Source organism: Chiloscyllium plagiosum, unplaced genomic scaffold, assembly GCF_037043375.1.
Source record: "Chiloscyllium plagiosum isolate Xiang-an unplaced genomic scaffold, Cpla_swu_hap1 HiC_scaffold_19, whole genome shotgun sequence".
NCBI lineage: Eukaryota > Metazoa > Chordata > Chondrichthyes > Orectolobiformes > Hemiscylliidae > Chiloscyllium > Chiloscyllium plagiosum.
In genome coordinates this window covers 46,173,033-46,193,850 of record NW_028270157.1, presented here as the reverse complement: position 1 = coordinate 46,193,850, position 20,818 = coordinate 46,173,033, and the positions used below count along the sequence as shown (strand labels likewise).

The following is a 20,818-nucleotide window of genomic DNA, read 5'->3' as shown; positions in this document are numbered from 1 at the left end:
CCTCTTGTTCTGGACTCTCCCACCTCAGGGAAAAGACTTTGTCTATTTATCCTGTCCATGCCCCTCATGATTTTATAAACTTCCATAAGGTCACCCCTCAGACTCCGACGCTCCACCATTGTGAGGTAGTTAAACAGCTTCGGCCTATTCAGCCTCTCCCTACAGTTCAAACCCTCCAACCCTGCCAACGTCCTTGTAAATCCTTTCTGAACTCTTTCAAGTTTCACAACATCCTTCCTATAGGAGGGAGACCAGAATTGCATGCAATATTCCATAAGTGGCCTAACCAATATCCTGTATAGCCCTTTCATCCTCTACGCTATGTAAACTTCAGCTCGGCTGGATGCACCTTAGTGAGGTGGTGAAAGCTATCTGGCAGGAGATGGATTCAATTGTTACAACCTCCCTCAATACCAAGAACCACAAGATGTTTAACTACCTCACAATGGTGGCTAATGGAAGGAAAAGCTGTGGTGTCAGTACAAACATTCCTGGCTGTAGTTATCATCAATACCACCACTGGGTGGTGCATTGCATGGTCAAGCACAAAGTCAGTGCATTGCAGTGCTAGGTCAATCCTTTAGGGAAGGAAATGTGCCATCTTTATCTGGTCTGGCCTACATGTAACTCCAGACCCACAACAATGTCGTTCACTGTTAACTGTTTGTTGAGCAATTAGAGATGGACAATAAATGCTGACCTAGCCAGCAATGCTCACATCCTGTGAACAACTTTTAAAAGACAATTCTTCAATTAGTGCCAAAAAGTGTCAGGCCATTAGAGATTTTAAAAAATTAACTCAAAGGGAGACATGACAAAATAATTACTTTCAACAGTTACCTTCCTCCAATAAAATAAGGAAACCAATTATGGCAGTTCCAAAGGTCTTGTCTATCGATATGTATTCCCTTACTTATCTCATAAAAGAGGCAAACTAATAAAGTTATTGAGAACAGACTGGAATATGGTTTATGTTCCCTGGTTAATAAATACATGTTTAATACTTTGTGTTAAAAATGTGTGTTGTGTTTATTATGGGCAGTTGTGCAGCCAGCTGGTGAAGTATCCATGGCAGGGGTAGGGGAAGGGGGCATTTGGGTTTCTGTGGGGGTGTTGAGTGTCTGTGTGGGAGGTGGCAGGGATAAATCAGTCAGCTCTTCGCACTGGGGATGTCAGTGGTGTGACTATGGAGGCAGGAATGAGGAAGAATGTGGGGTGGGGATCGTTCAGTGCATCCAGAAGATTCTTTTTATTAGATTAGGTTAGATTCCCTACAGTGTGGAAACAGGCCATTTGGCCCAACAAGTTCACACTGATTCCCACAAAGAGTAACCCACCCAGACTCATTTCCCTCTGACTAATGCACCTAATATTATGAGCAATTTAATGTGGCCAATTCACCTGACCTGCGCATCTTTGGATTTGATAAGTTTTATTTGACAGTTGTCCAGGAGTTACTACAGATTTTAATACTGTAACCTTCCTGGCTAATAGTTGGGCTCGTAATGTCAGAACCCTCTGAAGCTAATCAGTCAACTCGAGTGTTCCTGAAGAATTGTCTATTCAAAATGTACATGTCCCAATTAATTACTTCGAAGTTTAGTTGCTTGGAAATTGTGAGAGCCTCTGACACACATCTCTCAGGAGAGCTCCTCTGTGCCAGTGACATTGGAGAAATCCCCAGAATTGTTCTAGTGGAACAGAGGGATTTGATTGTCTGGAAGTTTCAGTCCTGTCAGGTCACAGTTTATTGTTTATAGACACATTGCCCGAGGGATTGGAAGGGTAGGTAAGAGAACATGGAGCAACTGCTGGTGTGGAGGTTTGTTTATCAAGCTAATTTCAAAAGAACCAAATGTGTAAATCTCTCGGCAAGATCGAGGGGCCGAGTGCTGTCTGAGTAAATTGACAAATGTAATGTAGAAAAGGAGTGGGACTAACAGCCTACAGATTGCGTGCGAGGCCTTCTGATTTTAATGTGAACAAATAGTATTAACTGCTGGCCTTGTGTTAATTTATCGGAAAGATAAAACAATTTCACTGCAAAAGGGGAGCCGATTTTTTTTAAAAAGCGATTTGTGAGATAGGTGCAAAGGTTGTACTTTTATGTAGCTTGGGCTTAGTGCACGCAGGGGCCCCACTCGGGGCAGAGTATTCCATTCGTTCGGAGCTAATAATAAATTGCTGATCTTTGCAGAACTGGGACTTGATGTTGCCAGATTTAGAGTGTTTGAGCTATAAGAAAGGCTGAATAGACTGAGTTAAAAATCACACAACACCAGGTTAGCAGGCAGGGACAGGCAGCAGAGGAAAGTGGCTGAGCAGAGGCTGATAGCTAAGTTCGGTACCCATAGGGAGGGCCTCAACCGGGACCTTGGGTTCATGTCACATTACAGGTGATCACCATTGCACTACACACACACACACACAGATATTCCTACACACACACACACAGTCTCACATGCACACGGACACATACACACAGACGCGCACACAGACACCCACACACACCCTTATAGACACACAGACTCCCACACATACACCCCCTCACAGACTTAAGACACTCTGCACTCACTATACACACACACACACACACTTTCTCACACTCACAACCCCCACCCCAGACAGACACACACACACAGACAGACAAAGACCCACATGCACACATATATATTGTGTGTGGTGAATTTTTTTGGTACAAAGTTACATTGCACTTTGCTCAAAAACCACATAGATTCATATCGAACTCTGAGCTCAAAAGCTGCATGAATTTATGTAAAACTCTGTTATTTCACTTTTTAGATTGGAATCAATCTAAACATCAGGTCATAGACAGAGAACACAGGGGGCTAACACCTTCAACATATTGTCTAGCTATCACCATTGTTAACAGCTAACCCGAGAATGTAACTTTTAAAAAAAAGGGTTTTGTGATTTACACATGAAAGAAGTGAAACTATCACTGTATTCTAACAGATGAAAGGCTTAACAGACAATCAATTTTTCAATGTATAATTTCAGTTACATCACACTGCAAATTTTTGCTATAAATTCTGTGTTACGATCGAGCCCTCCACAATCACCTGATGAAGGAGCGTCGCTCCGAAAGCTAGTGTGCTTCCAATTAAACCTGTTGGACTATAACCTGGTGTTGTGTGATTTTTAACTTTGTACACCCCAGTCCAACACCGGCATCTCCGAATCATGAATAGACTGAGGCATTTTTCCTTGGAACATTGGAGGCTGAGGGATGACCTTATAAAAGTTTATAAAATCATGAGGGGCATGAAGAGGGTAAATAGGCAAGATCTTGTCCCTGGGGTGGGCGAGTCCAGTCCATAGGTTTAGGGTGAAGGGGGGAAAAGAGATAAAACGGGTGATGGAGAAAGATATAAAAGGAAAAGTGTTGCATGCAGGGTGTGATATGTGTATGGAATGAGCTGCCAGAGGAAGTGGTGGAGGTTTGTACAATTACAACATTTAAAATGCATCTGATGGGTATATGTATAAGAAAGTTTTAGAGAGATATGGGCCAAATGCTGGCAAATGGGACTAATTTAGATTAATTTAGGATATCTGGTTGGCATGGGTGGTTTGAACTGAAGGGCCGGTTTCCATGCTGTTTCTATGATTCTAAGGTAGCTCACCACCACCAATTAGCCACAAGCAGTAAATGTTTGAATCATCGTGGGTGTCTGGTAGTTTCTGGTAGATACGTACAATACCCATCAGCAAGATTAGTACATGAAATGTCAATTAAACGTCCACTTTCTTCACCTGATAATGGGAATTTAAGAATACAGTTATTCATGTGTTTTTTTCATGTTTATTAGCCCTTAAAGCTTTAAATGTTTCATTCCCTGTACTTCATCCCTGACCGCTGATCGGTTAAGTTTTGTAATTGCTCAGTTTGGTCTCTACTTTTAACATTAGCTTTCTGTGATGACCTAGTACAATAAATGTGGATTGAAATAAAACAACACACAGCACAATGCCATACCTCGGAGATATCATTCAGGGTATTGGCTGTTTTTTTGTTAGTTTCCATAATTTTCCGCTGCATCTGCTACTTGTCACTTTCAGAAACACTTTTGTCTTGAGTATCGCTCTGTTTTGTTGATTTACCTTTACTGCCATACGTATGTGACCACAATTTTTAAGATTAATCCAGCAAAAAAGAATTTTGAACAAAAATTGGTCGTATTTATTAATTGTACAATTTTGAGTCATCAGTTCTTCAACTCATTCCTGATTTTTCCCTTCACTGTTTGTAAACTGTGATTTTTTTGCAGTCTTATAAACTTCACATTTATTCAGTCCTTTTCCTGTGTACTGGTCTGGTGGCTGAAGCATCTTGGACAAAACATACTCTGCCCACCTAAATATGGAAATGATTTGTTAAAAATACTAACAGATCTTTCTCCACCATACTTGAACATTCATTTTCTCATTTTGTTTTGAAGATGTCTAAATTCTAGACCAGTTATTGTCCATTTGTCAATGTGAACATTGTTCCGCATTAGCAGTTAATCTGCAGCTCTAACTCCCTTCATTTCCTGGTGAAATATTCCTGCTGGCAAACTTTGGCTTTGATTTGCTTTGACTTAGATTCTTTTACCCCAGTCTTGCTGTTGTTGATTTGTTCCAAAACCCATCTGGTTCACGAATGTCCTTTTGGGAAGAAACTACCACCGTTACCTGGTCCGGCATACAAGTGACTCCAGACCCACAGCAATACGATTGATACATAATACAGTCAGGAATGAGTGATACATGTGGCCGGTGATACCCACATCCAATGAAAGAATTTCTTGAAAAGGATTCTGTTAATTATTCTGGAAACTTGTTATGAACACTGCTCCTATTTTGTGAAGTCAGTTGGAACTGAGTGGACCTCCAGAACTACTGCTTCACCTTGTAACTAGGATCAGTGATCTCAATATTGATAATGATAAACCTTTTTAATAACCTGATGAAAGATGATTCGAAGATAGTTTGGCATGGTCAGCACATCCTGCCAATAATTAATTGATTCAAGTTTGCTTTTGTTTCAGACATGAGTAAAAGATTAATTTAAGCGTACATTCCAGAATGTTAGGTGCTGTGATGCCAATATTGAAGCTTTGCTCCAGTAAGGTATCTTGTGTCTTATTTATGTGCTTTGAGAAACGTAACAACGTGTTTAGGCACAGTAATGTTGATTTTGTTTGTTTTCTATCAGGGCCTATCTGGTGGTACCACAGTTTCAGCTACTATGATGGTAGCACACAGAGTTGGAATTCCATTGTTTGTGACTGGCGGGATTGGAGGAGTGCATCATGATGGCCAAAACTGTAAGAAATTTGTAGATCTGCTTCAAATATCCTAAAGTCATACTCAGCATGATCATAATATCAAAATACCATTTCTTGGTCCTTTTGCTGAATTCTAAAATTCTCCCAATCCTTAGGCTTATGTTGTTTTTCTGACAGCTTTCTAAGTTGCCTCTTTTGATCTAGTAATATGTTTAACATCCCTTGTTAGCCGTAGCTCTCTTGCTTTACCTGTAGGGTATTTTTGTCTTAAAGGAATACAGCAAGAATTAATTCTTTAAATAATAGCCATGCCAAATATCATCAAATCTTTTCATGTAATTTTCCAAACCACATTCTTCCTTGTACCACGATTATTGCCTTTGTTTGAATTTAGGATCTTAGTTTCAGTTTGATCTACATCTTTTTCAAACTTAATGGAAATTTTATCAGACTATGGAACAAGATCACTCATTAACCCTTCCTCTTTGCATAAGATTAAATCTAAAATAGCCTGGGCTCTAATTGCCTAATATATTGCTCCAGAAAATTATATTAAACATATTCCACGAATTCTCCTTCTCCAACGTGGGCAGCACTTTGGCTCAGTGGTTAGCACTGCTGCCTCACAGCCCCAGGGTCCCGAGTTTAATTCCAGCTTGTGTGGAGTTTGCACACTCTCCCTGTGTCTGTGTGGGTTTCCTCCGGGTGCTCTGGTTTCCTCCCACAATCCAAAGATGTGCAGGTCAGGTCAATTGACCATGCTAAGTTGCCCATAGGGATGTGTAGGTTAGTTACATTAGTCAGGGGCAAATATAGGATAGGGGAATAGGTTTGGGTGGGTTACTCTTTGGAGGATCGGTATGACTTGTTGGGCTGAAGGGCCTGTTTCCACACTGCAGGAATTCTAATTCTAACATAGTTGTTAACTAGATTTAGATTTTATGTAGATTGAAGTCACCCATGATATCTGCATTCCTGTTGTTACGTGCACCTCTCGTTTCCAGGTTTACAGTATGGTCTACAACAACAGGAGAAAGTGAGGTCTGCAGATGCTGGAGATCAAAGTTGAAACTTTATTGCTGGAACAGCACAGCAGGTCAGGCAGCATCCAGGGAACAGGAGATTCGACGTTTCGGGCACAGGCCCTTCTTCAGGAATGAGCAGAGAGTGTTCAGCAGGAGAAGATAAAAGGTAGGGAGGAGGGACTTGGAGGAGGGGAGTTGGAAATGTGATAGGTGGAAAGAGGTCAAGGTGAGGGTGATAGGTCGGAGTAGGATGGAGGCGGAGAGGTCAAGAAGAAGACTGCAGGTCAGGAAGGCGGTGCCGGGCTGGAGGGATCCGGCTGAGACAAGGTGGGGGGAGGGGGGATGAAGAAACTGGTGAAGTCCAAGTTCATCCCCTGGGGTTGGAGGGTTCCCAGTCGGAAGATAAGACGCTCCTCCTCCGACCGTCGGGTTGTTGTGGTTTGGCGGTGGATGAGTCCAATGACCTGCATATCCTCGGTGGAGTGGGAGGGGGAGTTGAAATGCTGTGCCACAGGTTGGTTGGGTTGGTTCGTCCGGGTGGCCCAGAGGTGCTCTCTGAATCGCTCCGCAAGTAGGCGGCCTGTCTCCCCAATATAGAGGAGGCCACACCTACCACCCCACCAATCTCCATGTACAGCGCATCATCCGCCGTCACTTCCGCCACCTCCAAACAGACCCCAGCACCAAGGATATATTTCCCTCCCCTCCCCTATCAGCTTTCCGTAGAGACCACTCCCTCCGCGACTCCCTTGTCAGATCCACACCCCCCACCGACCCAACCTCCACTCCCGGCACCTTCCCTTGCAACCGCAGGAGGTGCAACACTTACGCCCACACCTCCCCCCTCACTTCTCTCCAAGGCCCCAAGGGAAACTTCCATATCCGCCACAGATTCACCTGCACCTCCACCCACATCATCTACTGCATCCGCTGCAGCCGGTGTGGCCTCCTCTATATTGGGGAGACAGGCCGCCTACTTGCGGAGCGATTCAGAGAGCACCTCTGGGCCACCCGGACGAACCAACCCAACCAACCTGTGGCACAGCATTTCAACTCCCCCTCCCACTCCACCGAGGATATGCAGGTCATTGGACTCATCCACCGCCAAACCACAACAACCCGACGGTCGGAGGAGGAGCGTCTTATCTTCCGACTGGGAACCCTCCAACCCCAGGGGATGAACTTGGACTTCACCAGTTTCTTCATCCCCCCTCCCCCCACCTTGTCTCAGCCGGATCCCTCCAGCCCGGCACCGCCTTCCTGACCTGCAGTCTTCTTCTTGACCTCTCCGCCTCCATCCTACTCCGACCTATCACCCTCACCTTGACCTCTTTCCACCTATCACATTTCCAACTCCCCTCCTCCAAGTCCCTCCTCCCTACCTTTTATCTTCTCCTGCTGAACACTCTCTGCTCATTCCTGAAGAAGGGCCTGTGCCCGAAATGTCGAATCTCCTGTTCCCTGGATGCTGCCTGACCTGCTGTGCTGTTCCAGCAATAAAGTTTCAACTCTACAACAACAGCCTGTTCAGAGTTTTTTTTACACCACACTAATGAATTCTTGCTGCCTTTGCTGATTTTTAGCTGTATCCAAAAATATTCTCTCTGATCAGAGATCTTATACAAACACACTGCTCCCATCCTTTAAAGTCAGCCCTACCCACCATCTTGTCTTTTCTGCCTATCCTTCCTAAATGCTGAATGTCCTTTTAATATTAATTTTCCAGTGTTGCTCACCCTGCAGCACTATCAATTCATCTACCATGTTGCAAATACACCATGCATTCAGATACATGCCTTTTAACACTCTTCTATAATTTGACCGAGGTTCATTCTAGGGATAGTTTCTGCTGCTTTCCACTTTCGTGAACAGCTTTTCTACATCTCCTGCTTTGTTTTTGTTCTATCTGAATGCCCTCTGGCCCCAGCTGCATTCTCTTACGAACCAAACCTTAACAATGCCCAAATAGAAAATCAATAGAAAATCAATCAAGAGAGAGATACTCAAGGTACATGCCTGAGCTTCCTAGATGGTTTGTCAATTCCCTCTTTGCCTGCCTGGTCATAGAATGGTGTGAGGCCATTTTGTTAAATGTGCCATCTATGTAGTTCTCAGCTTCACAAATGCACCACAGTAACTCCAGTTCTAAAACCTTGGGCTTAAGTATTTCTGCCAGGAAACCCTTCCCACTCCTGAGATTGTCTTGGCCATGTTAAGTGTCAACATGGCACAACATTGGCATTCCATGAAACTGAGCTATCCTGCTATGCCTTAAGTTTATTTTCAGATTATTTATTTACACTAGAGACTAGAATTTAGAGATGCAGTCTATCTAGGAGAGAGTGTTTCCGTATGGATACCTCATTCTAGGAAAAGGTGTTTTAGGTATGGATCCTCTCAATTTGGAAGAACGAAACATTACAGAGAATCTCAATCCAGATACAGTACAGTGGAAGGAAAAGAGAATCTTGGATATGGAAATAGGTTTGAGAAATGGGATTGTGCCATTCTTATTTCGAGAATAAGCGCCAACATGAACTGATTGAGACAAATTTTGTTCTATAGTAGTTTTGTGTAACAATGTGATGTAGAATTAAGTTGATAGGAACTGAGCAATATACTCTAATTGACCACTCAAGATACAATCCACTTTGAGAAATGATACTGAAGTTCTGGTTTAAAACACCTGCATATTTTTACCAACCATTTAGGCAGCACTCGTATGTGAAGAACCAGTTATTGTATGTTAAATATTTTTAAGATTAGTACATATTATTAGAAATTGTTCCATGAGATGTGCAACAAGACTATTAGAGTAAATGCGGTTAGTGTGACAGATTTATTTTTAACTTTTACAGCAATGGACGTAAGCACAGATCTGACTGAACTGGGTCGCACTCCTGTTACAGTGGTTTCAGCAGGAGTCAAATCCATCCTGGATATTGGGCGAACATTGGAATATTTGGTATCGTGGCTCATTGGTTGTCAATTATACAGAAATATTATCCTGTCATAGCTGTCTTAGTCTGGTTGATTAATCTGTTTTTTTCATCCTTTGTAAAATAAGTTTCAATTTATCTCATATTTGTTTAGAGAAAGTATGAATCCACATTGAAAACAACAAATGATTTAACACATATTGACACTACATTAGAGTTTCATAGCAGCCTCCATCAATGCTGGAATTGGAAACTAAATGTTACACTAGTGTATGGGTTGGAGCATGTTGTTGGATCTGCTAAAGACAAAAGCCTTTAATTTGGACTGGATTTGGAGTACATAATGCTGGAAATAGTTTAGAAACAAAACAATGATGAACTGTATTGCATATTCAACACTAATTGGCCAGCAGCGTACTACTGGCTTTTGATCTGATCACATTGAACACAAAGCAAGGTTCAGCACTTATTGACGTAGTATTTTCAGTAAGCTATATGGTACCAGCACACCAACATTGATGCAAAATAGAAATATGAATGGACCAATTCCTCATTTGTTCCAAGCTGCCTTGTCCAAATATGTTAGAGCCCCCTAAACACATTGCTGACGTGTCTGAAGTGTCATGAGCTATAAGGTCAGTGACTCCCTCCTCAAATAACTTGCCTTTAAAACCATGTGGATAGGCCGCAAGTGGCAACTTGGTTCTCTTTTGTCCCTCTTGTTTTATTCCAATTCCTTTCTCCCTTTATCACATTCTTTTCCCCTTATCAATATTCCTCTGATCCACATTTTCACCTCTTCCTTTACCTCCTGGTACGAATATAAGAACAGCATTGGATGCTGCCCATCCTATTTGAAATGGATCTATAAGTGATACAAGATGAAAATTAAGTCTCAGCAGTGTTTTATTATTCGATATAAACTGTGAACATTCTTTTGGTTGGTATAGGAGACCCATGGGGTTTGTGTGGCCACGTTTGGAAAGACACGTGACTTCCCAGCATTCTTTATTCCAAAGAGTGGTTTTCAGTCTCCTTGGAATGTCACTGATGAAGAGGAAGCAGCTCAGCTTATTGGTTGGTTCTAACTGCTTTGTTTTTCCTGAGATTACCGTATTATAACTGGCACCTTGTAAATAATGCTTGAAAATCTGCACTGCATCCTCTGGTTTCAGAGATATGCATTGGGGAGGTCAAGAAACACCATATCATTGTGGCAGTGATTACACCAGTTTCAAATTATTGTTCTAGATCAGTGTTGTTTAATCTCTGAAGTATGTGCAAATCTCACAATGAACTATATTAAAGGAAAATTTATCTTTTATTTGCTTCTGCTGTCCACTGTTGGAGCAATGTCTGACTTTAGGCTAAGTTGTTTTAAGAAATCATCAGTGTTAAAGTGATTGGAAATGGTTTAGTAGGAAGCAGGATGACTAGGCCTTAGCTAGACCCAGGTAGAATAAAGTATAAGTTAACCACCTGTGCATAGTATGGGGAATGATCATACTCATGCACCATTTTAGCTTGAGCTGAACTTAGATTTGTGTGAAAATTCCTGTAAATTTAGTTTATCCATTGATACTTTCTGATGATGAGTTAGTAAAATCAAGCAATTCATAGAATCCCTACAGTGTGGAAGTAAGCCATTTGACCCATTGAGTCACACTGTCCCTCTGAAGAGCATCCCACCCAGACTAACCCTACTATGCTATCCCAATAAACCCGGCATTTCCCAAAGCTAATTCACCTCACCTGCACATGCCTGGACATAATAGGAAATATAACATAGCCAGTCCGCCTAACCTGCACATCTGCGGCACGGTGGCTCAGTGGTTAGCACTGCTGCCTTGCAGCACCAGGTACCCTTGTTTGATTCCACCCTCGGGTGACTGTGTGGAATTTGCACATTCTCCCCATGTCTGCATGGGTTTCTGACAAGTGCTCCGGTTTCCTACCACAGTCCAAAGATGTGCAGGTTAGGCAAATTGGCCATGCTAAATTGCCCATAGTGTTCTGGAATATGCAAATTAGGTGGGCTAGCCATGGGTAATGTGGGGTTACAAGGATAAGGTAGTGGGGTGGATATGGGCGGGATGCTCTCCGGAGGGTCTTTACTGAATTTCAAGAGCCATCAGAGCTTTACTGCCATGGGGTTGGGGTGGCTAAAAGTGACTAGATAATAAAGTGTAAGTATTTGTTGTTTAATTTTAATAGCTTCTGCCCGTAGATTTGGACATGACAGTGGTGTGCTAATCGCTGTCCCTATTCCAGAGGAGCAGGCAGCATCAAGCCTGGTTATTGACGATGCAATCCAGCAGGCTGTGGTAGAAGCCAGGTATGAAGCACAAGAATAACATGTCAGTAATGACTCTAATGAATGGTGTATTTGAGGGTGAATCGCACAAGGATTCCTCCCATTTAATCTGTTTAAAAAGCACCATGGAAACACCAGAAAACAGGAGTAAGGAGTGCTCCTTCTATTTGTCATTTACATTATACATTTACAGCAAATAATTAGGAAGTTTGTCTGCTAAGTTTTATTTTTCTCCACTGAGAGGTGATGGCGTAGTAATAATGTCACTTGACCAGTATCCCAGAAACCCAGGCTGATGTTGAGGAGGAGGGTTTGAATCCCACCATAGCAGATGGTGAAATTTGAATTCAGTAAAAGCTCTCTAATGATAATCATGTCACCACTGTTGCTTGTTGTAAAACCCAACTGGTCTGCTAGTATCCTTTATGGAGGAAATCTGACATCCTTACAGAGTCAGACTTATGTGTGACTCCAGACATACAGAAACGTGGTTGACTTTTAACTGCCCTCTGGGCAATTGGGGATTGGCACTAATGCCTGACCTAGCCAGCAATGCCACATCCCATGAACAAATAGAAACAAAACTTTGTTTGTTTTGGTCTGGTTAATCAATAATCCAAGTGCAGAAATGCTTGGGTGCCATTACTGTTCGGTATCATGATTAAACATCTGTCTGGGAGATTGTGGTTTACTTGTTTCGGTTTTGACCATCTATTCTTAACAAAACTCAGGCTGAATTTCTCTGTTAGCATCTTCCATCATAAGCAATAAAATTAATAAGACCAGTTTCATATTCAGCCGTATGGAAAGCCTCTAGTTGAGGGAATTAACACAAAGCGATCCTGTTGAAGTATTCAATAGGTCCGGTAATTTCCAAGCTACATCTATCTATTGGAGACTGCTTTCCTAATCTGTTTTGTTTCATCAAGCACATTTTATTTGTAACATCTTCGTCTTTGAAGAGCTCATGTTACACAATTCACCTGGGTGTAATTACCATATTACTGAAAGAGAGACATGTTGCTCAGGTTTTTCATCAAGACCATTGCAAGAATACCAAATTTCAAGTGAGCGCAACTATTTCTACTTGACAAGGAAAGAGTGCACACTGGCTGAGGCTGTTTTAATTTCTTACTGTGTGCTGATTGTAAATACATAAATTCTCATTCCCATGGTCCCCAGAAAAGGCTTCTGATCCTCAAATCCCAGGCAGCTACGTGTTAAATATATTCATATTTCTTATTCATTTGCTCGTTCTTTTTTAATTCTGTCAGTTTGCAGGTTTAGAAAATATTCCTTTTCTCATTGTTGACTCATTAGTGAATAATTCTTATATCAGAACCCCAATATCTCTCCACCTCAGCTCCTTGAGAAGTATGGGTGGAGGTGGGTCCTGCAGATGCTGGAGATTAGAGTCAAGATTAGAGTGGTGCTGGAAAAGCACAGCAGGTCAGGCAGCATCCGAGGAGCAGGAAAATCGATGTTTCGGGCAAAAAGATGCTGCCTGACCTGCTGTGCTTTTCCAGCACCACTCTAATCTTGACTTTGAGAAATATGCTAACATATTTACATGTGATCCCTGTTGTGACCAGGAAAACAAACAGTTTGGACATTTCTGATCTTGGATTGACTGATTGTGACAGTGAGCTTTTTTTTTGATTCTCCACCATTAGGAATAAAGGTATTCAGAGCAAGGAAGTTACTCCCTTCATTCTAACCAGAATTCACGAGCTCACCAAAGGACTTTCCTTAACTGCAAGTATCCTTCATATTTTGAATCAATTTTCTTTCACAAGTGTTCTTATACAGGATTTAAATTTAATTCAAATGAACAAAAAACACGAGCGCACAAGAATTAAGTGGATCCAGATGTGCAAATTGAAGATTTGCAAAGTTAAGTTCAACCCTTAGGTGAGCTTTTATGGTCATTCCTGTTAGGTAGTCACCTGGCAGGATCATGGGTGATGTTAGAAACTCACAATAGTTAAAGTTCAAATGAAAAATACCTTATGGATTTACTAGTGTCAGCATACTGGATGTATTTTTAGCTTCAGCAGCAATGGTAGAAGTAAAGGGTTTACTTTATTGGAAGTTTTAAGGATAGATATCTATTGTCTAATGTTCACGATTCCTGAGTAACCAAATCAGAGCTTGGGCTGGTACCTCTTTGTGTTAGACTGAATAAAGTTTTAGGTTTGGTGAAATAAATGTTATAGAGACTCTGGGGTTATATGAGTGACTCAAACTGTTTAATCTTTTGTCAGTAAGTTCAAATTTATCAACTTGTATCACTTAATTGTCTAATTATTTCCCTAAATGATCAATTTGCCTGGTTCGGCTGTACCAGCCCCATGTCAGTGTTGCTAGCTTCGAATCATATCCCCTCAAAGTACTTTATCTTTTGCTGGGAATTAAGAAGCTACTTCAAAATTAGCTCCACAGAAAATAAATCCCTGTCATTGAAACTCAATTCAGAATTGGATTCCATCCATGTTTCATTGAAATGAGCAGAGGGAGAATTTCATCCCTCCATTTATAGATTGGATATAAGTCTAGGTCCACTTGATAAGGGAAGCTACTACACCTTTTCCATGATACTTGATCTCCATCAACATTGGAACAGGAACTATGATAGGAGGGTACACAATGAAGTGGATACTGTTTTCAAAAAGCCAGTCCCACTCAGAGCCATCACCAAGGGCTGAATTCTATGGGGGCTGAGAAGGGGGTGGGTTTCCAGGGAAAGCAGAGTCTTCAAGTTTAAGGGCGGAGAGGGATTAGAGGAGATACTCTCAGAGGGTTTGCTCCAGGGCATAACTCCATCAGGCTGCCAATTGTCGCATCTGTCCACCTAGTGTATTATCGGGGTCAGTCTTGGGATTGGCTAGCCACCTTACATATTTTACTACTCTCTCCCCTACTGAAAAATGTCCAGCAAAGGGTCCAAAAATCCAGCCCCAAGTTTCTGCCCTTTATAGCAAAATCAGCAAAAAAGACAAGGAATGTTGTGTGATTTACTCGGCACTGACTAAAAGCTTGTGGTATCCTCAATCCTTTTCCTTTACACTAAAGAAACACTGGTACCATTTTCAGAAGCTGAAAGTTTTACATTTTTAATCCTCCATAACTTATTAGTGATGGCGCATTTATAAATGATCTGTGCAGCTCAACATAAAGAGCAAATTGTTGACAAATTCCTGAGCAGTTCATAACCAATAGAGCAGTAAAAATAAGGATAACCGGATAATATCAGTGCAGGAGATTGCAATGCTCTTAAAATACATTCAATGTAACTTTTTTTTAGGCCAGTGTATAGGAAGCATTCAGGATTGAAGCTGAGCAGGTATCTGAGGTTTCACGCTAGGCTGAGATGAGCTATATCCCAATCATGAGAGGAAATAATAGAAACTCTCAGCATTATTTTCCAGTCATCTATAGCTACAGGTGTGTTGCTTTAAAAAGGGAGAAATGAATAGACAGATGCTAAATCTAATTATGATGACAGGCAGATTATTGGAAACCGTTCTGAAAAGTAGTATAAATTGCATTTAGAAATGCAGGGATTATAAAGAACAGTCAGCATCATTTTGTTAAGGCAAAAGTGAGGACTGCAGATGCTGGAGATCAGAGTCAAGATTAGAGTGGTGCTGGAAAAGCACAGCAGGTCAGGCAGCATCTGAGGAGCAGGAAAATCGATATTTCGGGCAAAAGCCATTCATCAGGAAACGTCGATTTTCCTGCTCCTCAGATGCTGCCAGACCTGCTATGCTTTTCCATTTTTTTTTTAAATGGAAGCTTGTGTCTGACTGATTTGATTGAATTTTTGAGGAGGTCACAAGGAGGAAGGTCAGTGAGGATTCCAAACCACGGTAATTTTTGAACTTAAAACACTAGCTCTGTTTCTGTCTTCACAGATCTTGCCAGATTTGCCGGGTTTTTCCAACACTTCTTTTGTATTTATTCAGAGCTTAATATTCCAGGGTATAGATGCTATGGTAAAGATAGTGAGGAGGGGGAGTCGCGGTTTTGGTTAGGAATAACATTACATCTGTACTTAGGGAGAATATTCCTGGGAGATCATTCAGGAAAGTTATATGGGTGGAACTGAGAGATAAGAAAGATATGAATACATTATTGGAATTCTGCTATAAGCTCCCAATAGTCAGCAGGAAATTGAGAAGCAACTATGTAAGTAAATCTCATATCTGTAAGAATAACTTGGTGGTCATGGTAAGGGATTTAACTTTCCAAACATAGACTGGAACTGTCATAGTGTTAAGGGCTTGGATGGAGAGGAATTTGTTAAGTGTGATCAAGAAACTTTTCTTATTCAGTATGTGGATGTACCCACCAGAGAAGGTGCCAAACTTGATCTTCTCTTGGGAAATAAGGCAGCGGGTGACTGAGGCATCTGTGGGAGAGCACTTTGGATCACAATTCTATTAGTTTTGAAACAGTTGGAAAAGGATGGGCCATATCTAAAAGTTGAAGTTATAAATTGGAGTAAGGCCAATTTTGATGGTATTAGGTAGGAATTTTCAAAAGTTGATTGAGAGAGGCTACTCACAGGTAAAGTGATGGCTGGAAAGCGGGAGGCCTTGAAAAATGAGATAATTAGAGTTCAAAGACAGTATATTCCTGTTAGTGTGAAGGGCAAGGCTGGTAGATGTAGGGAATGCTGGATGACTGGAGAAATTGAGGCTCTGGTCAAGAAAAGACTTATGTCAGGTACAGACAAGCTGGGATTGAGTGGATTCCTACAGGAGTATACTCGAGGGAAGTAGGAGTATACTCGAGGGAAATCAACAGGGGGAGAAAGGAGACATGAGATAGTTTTGGCAAGTATGGATAAGGAGAATCCAAAGAGATTCATTAAGGGCAAAAGGATAACTAGGGAGAGAATAGGTTCACTTAAAGATCAACAAGGCCGGCTGTGTGTTGAACTAAAGGAGATGGGTGAGATTCTGAATGAGTACTTAGCTTCAGTATTTACTGTGGAAAAGTATTTGCAAGCTAAAGGACTTGGGGAAATAAAGTGATATTTTGAAGTGTCTATATTGCAGAAAAGGTGATGTTTGACATCTTAAAACATGTAAAGGTGGATAAATCCCCAGGACCTGATCAGGTGTACTCCAGAACTGTGTGGGAAGAGATTGCTGGGCCTCTTGCTGAAATATTTGTGTCATCGATAGTCATGGGTGAGGTGCTAGAAGACTGAAGTGGTGCCGTTATTTAAGAAAGGCAGTAAGGAAAAGCCAGGGAACTATAGACTGGTGAACCTGACGTCAGTGGTGGGTAGGTTGTTGGAGGAGATTCTGATGGACATGATTTACATGCATTTGGAAAGGCAAGGACTGATTAGGGATAGTCAGCATGGCTTTGTGCCTGGGAAATCGTATCTCACTAACTTGATTAAGTAGTTTGAAGAAGTGACAAAAAAGATTAATGAAAGACAAGTGGTAGACGTTGTCTGTACATGGACTTCAGCAAGGCATTCAATGAGGTTCTGCATGAAGACTGGTTAGCAAGGTTAGATCACTTGAAACATCCAGAGGGAGGCTGGCTATTTGGGTACAAAATTGGCTTGAAGGTAGGAGACAGAGGGTGTTGGTGGATGGTGGTTGTTTGGACAAAAGCCTGTGACTAGTGGTGTGCTGCAAGGTTCAGTGCTGGGTCCACTGCTTTTCAACATTTATATAAATAAATTGCATTTGAATATAGGAGATATAGTTAGTAAGTTTGCAGATGACACTAAAATTGGAGGTGTAGTGGACAGGACAGAAGGTTACCTCAGAGTACGACAGGACCTTGATGGCATTTAATATTGATAAATTTGAGATGTTGAATTTTGGTAAAGCAAATCAGGGCAGGGTGTATACACTTAATGGGGAATGTTGCTGAACAAAGAGACATAGGAGTGCAGGTTCATTGTTCTTTGAAAGCAGAGTTGCAGGTTTTTCGGGGTGATGAAGAAGGCGTTTGGTGTGCTTCCCTTTATTGGTCAAGGCACTGAGTATAGGAGTTTGGATGTCATATTGAGACTGTGCAGGATATTGGCGAGGCCACTTTTGGAATATTGTGCTCAATTCTAGTCTCCCTGCTGTAGGAAAGATGTTGTTAAACTTGAAAGTGTTCAGAAAAGATTTCCAAGGATGTTGCCAGGATTGGAGGGTTTGAGCTATAGTGGAGGCTGAGTCTATTTTCCATGGAGCATCAGAGACTGAGGGGTGACCTTTTGGAAGTTTATAAAATCATGAGGGGCATGGATAGGATGAATTGTCAAGGTCTCTTTCCCAGGGTCGATAAGTTCAAAACTAGAGGATATAGGTTTAAGGTAAGAGGGGAAAATTTTAAAATGGACCTGAGGGGCAACTTTTTCACACAGAGGGTGGTGCGTGTATGGAACAAGCTGCCAGAAGAAGTTGCGGAGGCTGGTATAATTACAACATTTAAACATGTATACATGAATAGGAAGGGCCAAATGCTGGCAAATGGGACTAGATCAGTTTCAGACATCTGGTCGGCATGATCAAGTTGGACCGAAGGGTCTGTTTCCATGCCTTGTAACTCTATCTCCTACAAATGCAGTATTTTGCTTTTATATAGGTCAATGAGGTCACAGTGTTAGACATTGTCCACTTGGATTATAATAAAACTTTTGACAAGATTCCACATGAAAGCCAAGAGCAAGTAGCAAGTTGGCTCCAAACTTCATTAGCTGACGCATAGAATTTAAGAACAGGAAGGTTATGCTGTGGCTGTTTTTTAAAAAAGAAATTGAAAGTTATCTCCATGTTATTGCATGTGGGTCTGGTCACTGCATTAAGGGAAGGATGTGATTGCACTAGAGAGAGAATGCAGAGGAGATTCATGACATTGTTGTCAAGATAACATGAATTTCTTCAAGTATATTAGAAAGGAAAAGAATAAGTAAAGGGAGTGTTAACCCTCTAGAAAGTGAGAATGTTAAATGTACAAATAGATGCAAGAACTTCCATTTCATTTTTAAAAAATGTACGCTTAGGTGCTATAACCCACAAAACTACGGATGTAGAGCTGGTGTTTAGGCTGAATAGGTTTTTTCCTGTCATGGATGTGTGGGTCAAACAGTCTACTTCTGTGTCACAATATTTGAGTTAAGTTGTAACTGAGAGTACAGATTCAAATACAGGTCATTCTGCTATAACGCATGTTTCATTAGTGTGAATTCACTGTAACATGATTGACAAATTGGGGACAGTGGTACCACGTTTTGAGAAGATTTGTAGCTCAGGTTTCTATAGCATGAACTTATAAAATGTATTGGTTATAACATGATTCCAGCCCCATTAGTTTGAATGGTGCTGCTCTTACTCAATTTTCACCGAACATGGATTACATCAGAATGGAGCTACCATGTTATAGCAGTCATGATTTGGAGATGCCGGTGTTGGACTGGGGTGTACAAAGTTAAAAATCACACAACACCAGGTTATAGTCCAACAGGTTTAATTGGAAGCACACTAGCTTACGGAGCGACGCTCCTTCATCAGGTGATAGTGGAGGGCTCGATCGTAACACAGAATTTATAGCAAAAATTTACAGTGTGATGTTACTGAAATTATACATTGAAAAATTGATTGTCTGTTAAGCCTTTCATCTGTTAGAATACAGTGATAGTTTCACTTCTTTCATGTGTAAATCACAAAACCTTTTTTTTAAAGTTGCATTCTCGGGTAAGCTGTTAACAATGGTGATAGCTAGACAATATGTTGGAGGTGTTAGCCCCCTGTGTTCTCTGTCTATGACCTGATGTTTAGATTGATTCCAATCTAAAAAGTGAGATAACAGAGTTTTACATAAATTCATGCAGTTTTTGAGCTCAGAGTTCGACATGAATGCATGTAGGTTTTGAGCAAAGTACAATGTAACCCTGCAAGTACAAATTCACCCCACAAAATATATGTGTGCATGTGGGTCTTTGTCTGTCTGTCTGTGTGTGTGTCTGTCTAGGGTGGGGGTTGTGAGTGTGAGAAAGTGTCTGTGTGTGTGTGTAGTGAGTGCAGTGTCTTAAGTCTGTGAGGGGGTGCATGTGGGAGTGTGTATGTCTATAAGGGTGTGTGTGGGTGTCTGTGTGTGCGTCTGTGTGTACCTGTGTCCGTGTGTATGTGAGAGTGTGTGTGTAGTGCAATGGTGATCACCTGTAATGTGACATGAACCCAAGATCCTGGTTGAGGCCCTCCCTATGGGTACTGAACTTAGCTATCAGCCTCTGCTCGGCCACGTTTCTCTGCTGCCTGGAGGATTAGGTTTGGTGAGCCATATAGCACTTGATACATTTTCAACCCTTAACTCTGAAAAAGATATCGCTCTCATCAAGAACAATGCAAAAGTGGGTAGTCGTATCGCGTGTGCCCTCAGCAGGCAGTGTCACCACAAGTCCAGCACTCTGTCACAGCCATCAAGGTTAAAGAAGGATTCCTTTGCACGGCTGGTAAGTTACGTTCAGACTGTGTTGTTTTCCCCTAACACTATGCGATGCTACAGCAAACATGATAATTTCACAAAAAACGTCACTACCTTGAAGCACTTGATAGCCATTAAAACTGTCTGCAGTTGTCCTGATCCATAAGAAATCCAGTTTTTAACACAGAGTCCGCCTCTTTTAACAAAGAGGAAAGCATGAAATCTCCTTCCCTTTCATACAGTCTGGATCAAGTGTTACGGTGTGACACACTCGTCCTTTTTAAGTGTGCTTTAAGTCAAAACTTTGGTTGCAGTTACTGAATGAGTAGTTGATAGATTGTCCTGTAGAGCTCAGGCCAGAAACTGGTGTCAATTGAAAATACTTCCAGAAAAGGCATGTACAAGCTGAAGAGATTTCAGTCTAATTTTCTCCCACAACATTGAAGAAAATGTTCAGAATCTGTTCTATGTCCTGGATTTATGAAAGGCAATATCTTCAATAAGAGACACAGCAAGCTTTCTCAGACGTCTGGGATCAGGCAGAGTCCAGAATGTCCTGTGATGTTAAGCTCAGTCTAATGATCTCCAGGTATCACTTTATGGAATAATCCATGTTCTCATTGAGGGGGAGGGAGGGAGGGAGGTCAAGTTGAAAAAAGAATCGATTCTATTTCCCCAGAGCCTAAAAAGTAAACTCTATGTGTAATTGTTATTTGTTACTGTTGGGTTCACCTCCTCTGTCTCTTCAGACCTGCAGACGTAGAGGTCTAGGAACAGATCATGTCCGAGCTCTCTCAACAT

At 41.5% G+C, this 20,818-nt stretch overlaps 1 protein-coding gene across 1 annotated transcript in view; it reads left to right on the top strand.

The window, feature by feature from the left end:
• The window catches only part of LOC122559599 (uncharacterized), a 121,184-nt gene that overhangs the window by 50,181 nt on the left and 50,185 nt on the right, over positions 1-20,818 (top strand). The window contains exons 5-10 of the mRNA XM_043709359.2: positions 5,222-5,333; positions 9,178-9,284; positions 10,209-10,335; positions 11,473-11,593; positions 13,246-13,331; positions 19,915-20,045. Coding sequence (XP_043565294.2) covers positions 5,222-5,333; positions 9,178-9,284; positions 10,209-10,335; positions 11,473-11,593; positions 13,246-13,331; positions 19,915-20,045 — 684 coding nt within the window. The remainder of the gene's footprint in view (positions 1-5,221; positions 5,334-9,177; positions 9,285-10,208; positions 10,336-11,472; positions 11,594-13,245; positions 13,332-19,914; positions 20,046-20,818) is intronic.